A 9,417-nucleotide genomic window follows, 5' to 3' on the forward strand; every position below is an offset into this window, starting at 1 on the left:
ATCAACATATTTTACTCTCTTCATTCATTCCCCTTAGGCGGCCTACCGCACCCTAGTTTCATTATTAGGAACGAGTTGCCAAGTGGAAGCCAAAGGGGGAGGTAAGGGGAGATGGATCATGTTACTCCATGCACATGTACGTGTTTGTGTTTCTCCTAGTTAATGACATTTTAAGATTCCAACCTTGAGACCTAGTGGAGCGGGGGTCTCTGGTCATGTTACTCGTGTTGGTTAAAACCAACCAAGCCTTGGCTCCAATTTGTGCAATGTCGCCCTAATCTACGAAATGCCACTAATTAAACCACTCATTAAACAACCACTAATTAAACTCTAATCATCGGGTGTGAAAAAGCTTGGCTTTTCGGAGAAAGGTTGGACGCCCACGCCCATGGCAGGAGCAGGAGCAGGAGCGACTTCGGTCGCACCGTGCTTTCCGCAGCTTTCTTTCTCTTCCATACCCAAGAAGTCAACCTTGCTGTCGCAAGATTTCGATGCTTTCGGATCCTTTTCTACGTTGCGCGAAAACTGGGTTTCAAAAGCGCAACTTTTATGCGAAGCGGACTTTCGCTTAGGTTGGCAAATTTGCAGGGGTCGTAGGACGGGCAGCGGTGAATGATGCTTCTTGTGGGTAAGTAGCGCAGTTTAACAGTGCGATAGTCCAGCAGCTATTTATCGCTGTTGATTTTCATTGTTTCTGTACAATCCAGTGAATACACCACTATATCAGCAAAAAAGGGAGCTACACCTATTATGCCTGCTATCATCACACCAGCAGGTGCTATGGATCTGTCGTCTGTTTTACTGCGAAATCGCATCATATTCATCGGTCAGCCCGTCAATTCACAAGTGGCACAGCGAGTTATATCGCAACTTATGACGCTTGCAGCTATTGATGAAAAAGAGGACATTCAGGTATCTCTACTGAGCTGCTGTGGTTGTAAGCTACGTGCTGTTAGTTAAGCTCAGTGAGAACCCATAACATTTGAGTGAGCTTGGCTGGCTCTGCTTAGGGCAGTATGCGATTCAAGACTTTTATTTTGTTTATCACTATCTTTATTCGGAGAGACTTAAGTTAGCTATTGGTCTTGAGTTTGCAAAATTTAAAGCTTTGGGGCGCTTCAGATGGTATGTAGACCTCCCAGTTTGTTAAAAAGTGGCTTTTGCGAAGGAAAGGCCGAACTTGACTGACTGCGTTACTGGGTCAATTTGATCTTTCAGATGTACATTAATTGCCCGGGTGGAAGTACTTATTCTGTGTTGGCCATCTACGACTGCATGTCTTGGGTAATGTTCCTTCTTTGCCTGCCTTGCCCTCTATCTAGAGACGGTGATAGAGCAGATTTGGAGCATGGGGACGAGATGTAGAAATGTGTGTGTGTGTGTGAGAGAGAGAGAGAGAGAGAGAGAGAGAGTGAGAGAGAGAGAGAAGGGGCAAGGGAAGTCATGCAGCGAAAGCAGGACTGATGGCACAAATAAAAAGCTAGAGAAAAGTGTCAAGGAAATTGCAATTTGGGAAAAAGCACAAGCAGGTGCTTTGAATCATCAACCTCTCAATTTGAGAGCATGTAATGGTATGACTGAGTCCTGATACAGCTTGGAAGGTCTTGAAAGACCTATACAGCAAGATCTTGAAAGACCTATACAGCAAGAATACACTCTGTATACTTGCTTCAAAGAATAGGTTATACTTAGTAATTTGTGAGACAGGTCGAGACTGAAGAGATTGCTGACTCTCGGTTTCAAAATTAAGGAGAGTTGGACTTTATGATGAACACAATTTGATGGCAAGATTGAAGAATCTGACTTGGTTAAGATATTCTTTAATGGAGTGAACCAAACCTTTTAGTTATGTGTGAGTAATCTTAAATCTCTCCGGGGGTGCCAGTGGCAAGCTGTGGCATTGTCGGAGAAACTATGCATGTATTATCTACTAAAATAATGGCTCTGATAACGTGAGTTAAAGCGAGAGATGTTTTCCCTTCCTCTGGATTCCACAACCCTTCAGCAAGGAACCTGTGTGTACACTAGTATATAAGAAAATCACAGATACAAGCTAGAGCATGCACATGAATCAAAATAGCCAAAACATGTATAATAGAATGCTCCAAAATAGGAAACCCTGATACGAAATCTAGTGCACAACCTACCACCATCCAGCAACTTGGGTGCTGCTTAGACGTGGACTGTTGGTGCTTCTGGATGCTGATTTTTAACTCCTCAGGAACCTCTCATCCTTGTCAACCTGCGTGCTCATATATAGCTTCTGTGGGCTGGCAAAATGCTGCCCCAACACCTCTCCTTCCAGTTCTTCTTCCTGCTGAAGACCTGCTGCCATGGACAGCAGTGACTGGATTCCTTTGGACGTCATTGAGCCCCCTTTATATAGGGCTGGCTATGCCTTTGATCTGGCGACCAAGCCTCAGCCACAGCTGACCTGAGCAGGCCAACCCTGCCCTAAATTTGCCCCGGGTTGCTGTTGTATGGCCAACCTCCTGTTTGGCTTGAACGGCTTCTGCAGCCTGCTGACTGTCTGCCTGCTGCCGACCTTCCTGTGCGCTATAAAACCTCCTATGCCCTGCCATTTGCAGGACTATTGCTCCTTGGATCTGCCCTGCCCAATCTGTAGGCCCAGATGCTACTCCACTTGTGCACACAAGTATACTGAAATAGACAAACAGATCTGGAGAGATATGCAGCATGTGGTAATCAATCCTTGTGTCCCCCTCTGAAAATATGTATAGGCTGGTGTCCATATACTATGAGAGAGAACAATCCTCATCAAATAGGCGTGATGGAGCCTGTTTGAGTCCATATAAATTATAATGCTTAATGAAGTCAAAGTATTTCTTTCTCATTCTAGAAATAAAGACATTATAGCTGCTCCATGTAGACGTGTTCATCTGATATATGGGCCGTGATGTGTTGCCAATGTGCTATGGCTGTCCAAACCTAGAAAATAAAGACATTGTAGCTGCTCCATGTAGACTTCCTCCTCCACATTTATCTGATACATGGCCCACTGGGGATGTGTTGCCGATGTGCTATGGCTGTGCAAATCATTGTCATCCTGGCTGTCGAGGCAAATTCTCTTAGTGGTGGAGACTTTCAGCTTGTGCATAAGTTGGGTCTCATACATGTCCAAAATGCAACTAGACTTGTACTTGGTCTTCTTGGTGCCCATGCATTCTGTCTGTCGATGAAGTCCCAAGTGTGATTTCTTAGAATGAGTTCCATCTCTGCCTCTTGTAGATCTGTTGGAGGTCAACATCTCCTGATGTCACATTGTAGAGAGAGAGGGCCTTGCTTGTGGGTGTGCCTGCCCCGTGAGAGGTTAGGGTAGGCTGGGTGAGGGCCTTTGCTATGGGTGTGCCTGCCCCTCATGAGCGTAGAGTAGGGTATGACTAAGATCAGACTTGCCTACTGTGGAAGCTCCACCTGGGGGTCCTCTGGGCCTGCTGGTTGCCTTGTGTCTGCCCCTGTTCTGGCGCATTTTGCTGGGCACTGTTGGAAGCCTGTGTGGCTGCCCATGGAGCTGCAAGTCTGCCCCTATGAAGGCCTCTTGTAGGCTGAGATGGCGCCTTGATGGTGGGCCTGGCAGGAGGGGTTCACCTCCCCTAAATGCTGGACAGTCCATGAGGAGGGCTGGAGGGCACAGTCCTGTTGGCAGAGGGGAGATGAGCCCCCATAGGCTGCGCAGCAGCGCCTTTTGTAGGGCTGCAGGCTCGGCTTATAGGCAAAGGGGGAGAGCCCTCTTATAGGCCTGTGTGCCAGCCCTTGTAGGCTGAAGGGTGGGGTTGGCCCAACTGTTTGGTTGGCCCCTAGAGCAGGTTGCCCCCTTGTTACAGCCGACTAGGGAGGGGGAGGCTGCCTATTTACAGGCCCCCCTTCCCTCACTTGTTGTCATCTCAGTTTGAAGCATTGGTACCTATCTATAGTAGAGGTTTTCCCCACCGTTCTTGGGGGTTTTGTTCTGAGATCTGTTGCAGTCTCGTGCAGTTTCACTTATTGAACCGAGCCAGTGGAGATAGTGTTAGAAAATTACCCAACAGAGGGTACGCAGAGCAGAAGACTGATAGTATTGCCCAGGAGCTCACACAGTGTGGTGTGGGGTGTGGAATCACAAACTGCTTAACTTAATGTGCATAGATGTGCAAGCCAGTTAATAGACAATGCTCAGAGACAAATATAGAAGCAACTCTTTATATTTCCGTCTGTCCACAAAGTAGGACAGGATACAATACCAAAAGGTTCTCCTACTAGATGTCAAGCACTTCTATATCTCTGAGCCTGCATGCTCCACCTCAAGCGTATGTAGACTGCCCCAACCAGCCCTACTGTTGACCGACCTGTTTGCTGATCTGTCCCGCCATATTCCTGCGCCATCTTTATTAGGGTATGTTGCAGGCCATGTGCCTACCCACACTCCTCGCCAGATAGCTCGCCATGTAGGCGCCTGTACCTCGGGATACCTCGCCATCTTGTGCTGCTCCAGTTCTGCCTCTTCCAGGCCAGATCTATGCCATGTATCACCATGTGTTGCAGCCACTTTGATGCCTCCAGGTACTTTCCTTTTTCTCTTTGATCTTTGTCCCCATGGCAGCCCATCTTGCTGCCCATGTGGCCATCCCTCAGGACATAGGTCCCCCCCCCCCCCGCCCCCAAATGGTCTCTTCATATGGGGGCTTACAGATGGGGAGGTGACCTTTCCAACAGATAGTGTAGTCATACACAGAGATTTGAGCAACTACAGGTGACCATGGGATCTAGGATGATTCGGAGCAAGCCCTTAGTCCCGCATGAGATAGTATAGGCAGAGTTCGCCATGACACCACTACAGATTGATGCCATCTTTTAGACAGTGACTTTCATCCATAGAGTCTGGGACTTACCTCATTGGAGACTACCAAGGCTCTAGAGTCATCCAGACGACTAGTCGAGGGTGGGCCAGACACATGGTATTCACGTATATCCACATGGTTTGCTAGACATGGGATTCAGATGGACAGTCTCCCCTCCCTTTCAGTATAGTTTGGATGCACCCCCTGAGTCGATCCCGCAAGATGAGATTAACCGTATCATACGGTTATATCTTCTCCAGCTCCACACGTCTCGGGCTTGGGGGGAAGATCAGGAGCTTCCCACTATGACACAGTTCTACTGTGACAATTTCCTGAATGTCTCAGAGGAGGGATTCATCGTTAGACCCCTATATCTTGAGGACTCAAGAGTATCACATGCATCGAGGATCGCTATTGGGCAGATGCGGGTTTCATCCCATCAACTGGGGATTGAGATAGGAAGAGCAGCATGTATACCTAGAGAGCAGCAGACCTGCACGCTGTGCACACTGGGGCTGGTTGAGATAGAGGAACACTTTCTTTGCACCTGCCCAACCTACTACGAGATCTGGGGACGACACCACTGTCTCTATCAGGATGGGAGTGGCTTCGGCCCACTATCACGATTGATCCATTTCTTGCATTGGGAGACCTTGCTATGACAGATCAGAGAGCAGCAGAAGGTGATCACACCATAGGATGCAGAGGTTGACCACACACAGAGGCACGTCACATATTTTTATGCATTTAAGTCAGCTCTAGGACATTGTGGGGTGGAGAGGAGGAGCTAGCTTCTATGCAGGCAGTCTGGATTACCGAGAGGACTGCAGAGGCCACCCACAACACAGAGAGCCCCAGAGCACACTCGATTGAGATTTGCCCTATCACAGCTTTCCTTAGTGGGGCCCGCCCGAGACAAGGGGTTACTCTGAACATAGCTCTACGGGTTCAGAGATCCAGGAGACCACGCCCCCCTCCAACACCGCAGTATGAGATAGCCAAATAGACTCCGATTCGAGACATTTTCACCGCTCATAGACAAGCCACTACAGTGCTGGGTTTTGGTTTCTGAGTTTACAGTTCTCAGCCTGCTCCAGATAGTAGATAACACATGATATGATATTTTTGTACTTGACTTTGCTTGAGCCATTGAGCTCTCTTTATTTCAGCACAGTACTCAGCAAAGGTCTTAGTGCGCCCTTTGCCTCAGCCCCAAGCAGTACTGGGAGTACAAACTGCAAGTGCATCATCTGATCGTTTCTCAAAAACATCAAGCTGAAAAAGACCACAAAACAGCATGCCAGATAATCTCAAGGCATACTCATCTTCCCTATCTCGGACTGCACACTTGTCATCTTCAAAGACAACCTGAAATCCTCTTTTATTGAGAGAGGGCAATGAAAATGTAGAATGCAGAGTTATGACATGCTAGATATGGGCATATGAGTTATGGCAGCTTGATGACCCTTCAAAAGCATTCCGTGGTTGATGCTTTGCCTCTTTTGGAGTCACCCTTCCCTCATGCCTGTGAAGTGTGCATACTTGCGAAGATGCACAGGTTTCCCTTCAAGAAGAATGGTGCGATATGAGCTATTCGAAAATTACAGCTCATTCGTGGTGATGTCTGTGGTCCCATGAGGACTCCTGCATTGGGTGGTTATCTCTTTTATGTGACATTTATTGATGACTTGTAATCGCTAGCTCTCTCTCTCGTGGAACCTTGCTCATAATTTATTACAGAAATACTCATAAGAGCTCTCTCTCTCTCTCTCTCTCTCTCTAGCAGGTCTCGTGATTTGGTTGCTTCTTTACGCAGATGATGTGGTTGTTTTCACTGATAGTGAAAGTAAGATGCAAAAAATGATGGATATCTTCAGCATATTTTGTGCAGAGAGTGGGATGGCTATTAATGTCAACAAAACTAAACTCATGATAGTCAAGACTATACAGCCAAGCAGCCCCCTCCAAATCTTATATAAAGGACAACCCATTGAGACAGTGCACTCATTCAAATACTTGGGTATTGAAATCCCCGCCAATAATAGATGGAACAGCTGTGTGCAACGGAGACTTGATGCAGGATGGGCAAAATACTTCCAATTTGAAAATGAGTGCAACAATAGCAATACGAGAAGGTGGCAAGTACGAAATATGATCTTTGGGGCATATGTGATACAGACAGTACTCTACGGAGTAGAGGTATGGGGTGGGAGTATATCTCCATCAACGTGGAATGAGATAGAGAAAATGCAAAAGTCTTTCATTAGGAGGCACCTGGGCATCAAGGCTACTACACCATACTCTTTGTTACTCCTAGAGACAGGATGTATACCCATAGAGCTACATGCTCTGAAGAGAGTACTCAGATACATCACAAAGGTCAAGTGCATGGATAATGAAAGGCTACCAAAGAGAGCATGGAATGAAAGTCAGAAGCTTCAAAAGACAAACAAGGGCAAGATTTTGACATCCGGATGGGCACAGGACCTAAAAAAATGGTTCAAGAAGTGGGAAGTAGAAGAGTATTTAAACTACTCTTCAGAGGAGATTGATGAAGAGGCTTTTCATTATGACCTGCTGAATGCACTACACAGGAAATGGCAAACAGCAGAAAACAAAGATAAATTTGAGTACTATCGCACATATATCAACCCCGAATATTGGTCAATTTATACAGGAAGGGAGACAACAACGCAGAAGTACATATGTACACCTATAGCAGTGCATAAACGGAGGGCTTTAGCCTCACTTCGCACCCGATCACACCAGCTGCAAATAGAAACAGGGGGATGGAAAAAGATGCCAAGGGAGAGTAGAATATGCCAACTATGTGATCAAGGCATGGTTGAAACAGAAGAACACATGGTAATGATATGCCCTCACTATGCACACATTAGGGAAGAGTTCAATCACCTCCTTGAGGGACATAACAAACTAGCTGATTTGCTGCATAAAGGGTCACCTTCAGCTTTAGGAACATTTGTGTATAAGCTCTTCAAGCATAGGAATCCACCTGAATCCTAAAAGGTGGTTTCTCTTTCCACCCTCCCATCTTCGGGAGGAGCTTTCATGTACTTGTGATATTGTATTGCTCAGGTCCCATAGGCCGGTTTTGGTCTTCAGAGGACGATAATATATTCTTCTTCTTCTTCTTCTTCTCTCTCTCGCTCTCTCTCTACACACTGCTAGGGCCCAGGACAACATGTCGGGCTGGACCCCCCCGAAGGTATTTTATTTATTGAAGAGAGAATCTGTTACAAGAGTTCAGTGTAGAGCTGTCTGATACATAAAATCCAAAACGTGAATGAATCATTACAAGAGCTGCAAGCTCATTTCAAATTGGCAACATGCCACTTGTCTAAAATCTAGACTAAGTCCTATCACATGCCACTAAGGGCCACTCTGGAGTCTTCAAAGCACTTGGTCACGCGAACCGCCTCCTAGATGCTTGTTAGGCTCCCGTAGCGCTTAGGATAAATAACTCTTCCTAGTACCTGCAACAATTAATTAAGCTTGAGTTGCTGTAATTCATCTATGCCCAAAATAGGGAGGTTCATGGCATTCCTCAAAAATCTTTTTCCTCATCTCTTGGGTGATGCATAGGCAGTCATGTTTCATTAGATACCCGTCTTTCAGAGAATAGTGACTGGTGGACTGTCCCTCTTGAACTTGTTGTAAAATCTCACCAAAATCTGCATCATTAGCTTATTGCTTCCTCATGTCTTCCAAGTCCTAATGATAATCAATAGTCACATTATTGACCTGGGGTCTTCGGGACAAGGCATCTACCACTCTGTTCCGAACTCTTGGAGGAGTACGTCTTTTCTTTGAGCGTCTTGGTGTGAGCACATTTTTCTGAGCAAGGCCTATATTGTGATTTCGTAGACAATTTTATCATAACATCACATACCATTTAGTCATAAAACTACCCCAAGAAGATAATATATACATTTCTACCCCACAAAGATGCCGCTAACATCATACACCCTTTAGTCATAAAACTATCCCACAAAGATGCTATATACATTTAATTATATTTCTTTCCAATAGTATTTAGGGCTTATAAGATCCCTTTATTCACAAAACTACTTTTCATGTCTACTTCATTTCAACACCCTCCACCTACATCATCCATCATTCATACTATCATTATAGATAGTGATTTATCGATGAAATGATTGCAAGTCACATGGTGAAGGATTTAGGGTGCAAATTTGCATGCATCTATGTCGAAACATTTATTAGTTGCCAAGGAGATACTTTAAGATTCAATTCACCATGATGATCGTTTGTACACAACTCATAGTTTTGACATGCAAACCTTAACTAAGATATGACATGATTGTCACATCTCTAGCAAATAGAAAAAGTTTTATGAAACCAACATGCTTGAATATGTGATATTGAGATTAATATTGATGGGTACTCACATGATGTACTAAAGAGTTCTTCAATATGATTACATCTCTAGCAAATGAAATAGGTGCAAGACACCACAAAAGTCATGCATGTTCAGTGTTAGGGCATTACAAGCAAAATGAATTGCTTGAAGGGAAAAACTCGTGTCAAATCGCTAGAC

General features: G+C 45.4%; 1 protein-coding gene across 1 annotated transcript; it reads left to right on the plus strand.

The window, feature by feature from the left end:
- The first annotated feature begins 372 nt into the window (after positions 1-372).
- On the plus strand, positions 373-1,749 carry LOC147880843 (ATP-dependent Clp protease proteolytic subunit 6, chloroplastic-like). Its single transcript, XM_087370673.1, has 4 exons — positions 373-628; positions 708-912; positions 1,219-1,284; positions 1,708-1,749. Exons 2-4 carry the CDS (start codon positions 751-753, stop codon positions 1,747-1,749), a joined length of 270 nt encoding a protein of 89 aa, XP_087226799.1. The 5' UTR covers positions 373-628; positions 708-750.
- Positions 1,750-9,417: the final 7,668 nt, after the last annotated feature.

The sequence above is a fragment of the Dipteris shenzhenensis genome, chromosome 32, assembly GCF_047967505.1.
Source record: "Dipteris shenzhenensis isolate YYH24624 ecotype China chromosome 32, Dip_SZ_1.0, whole genome shotgun sequence".
In the NCBI taxonomy this organism is placed as follows: Eukaryota; Viridiplantae; Streptophyta; class Polypodiopsida; order Gleicheniales; family Dipteridaceae; genus Dipteris; species Dipteris shenzhenensis.

Excerpts from the sequence above, each read along its gene's own strand:
- LOC147880843 (XM_087370673.1), top strand. The coding sequence starts at position 751 with ATGCCTGCTATCATCACACCAGCAGGTGCTATGGATCTGTCGTCTGTT. Across the intron at positions 913-1,218 it reads ATGAAAAAGAGGACATTCAG|ATGTACATTAATTGCCCGGG; the intron begins GTATCTCTACTG and ends TTGATCTTTCAG. Across the intron at positions 1,285-1,707 it reads TCTACGACTGCATGTCTTGG|GTCGAGACTGAAGAGATTGC; the intron begins GTAATGTTCCTT and ends TTTGTGAGACAG.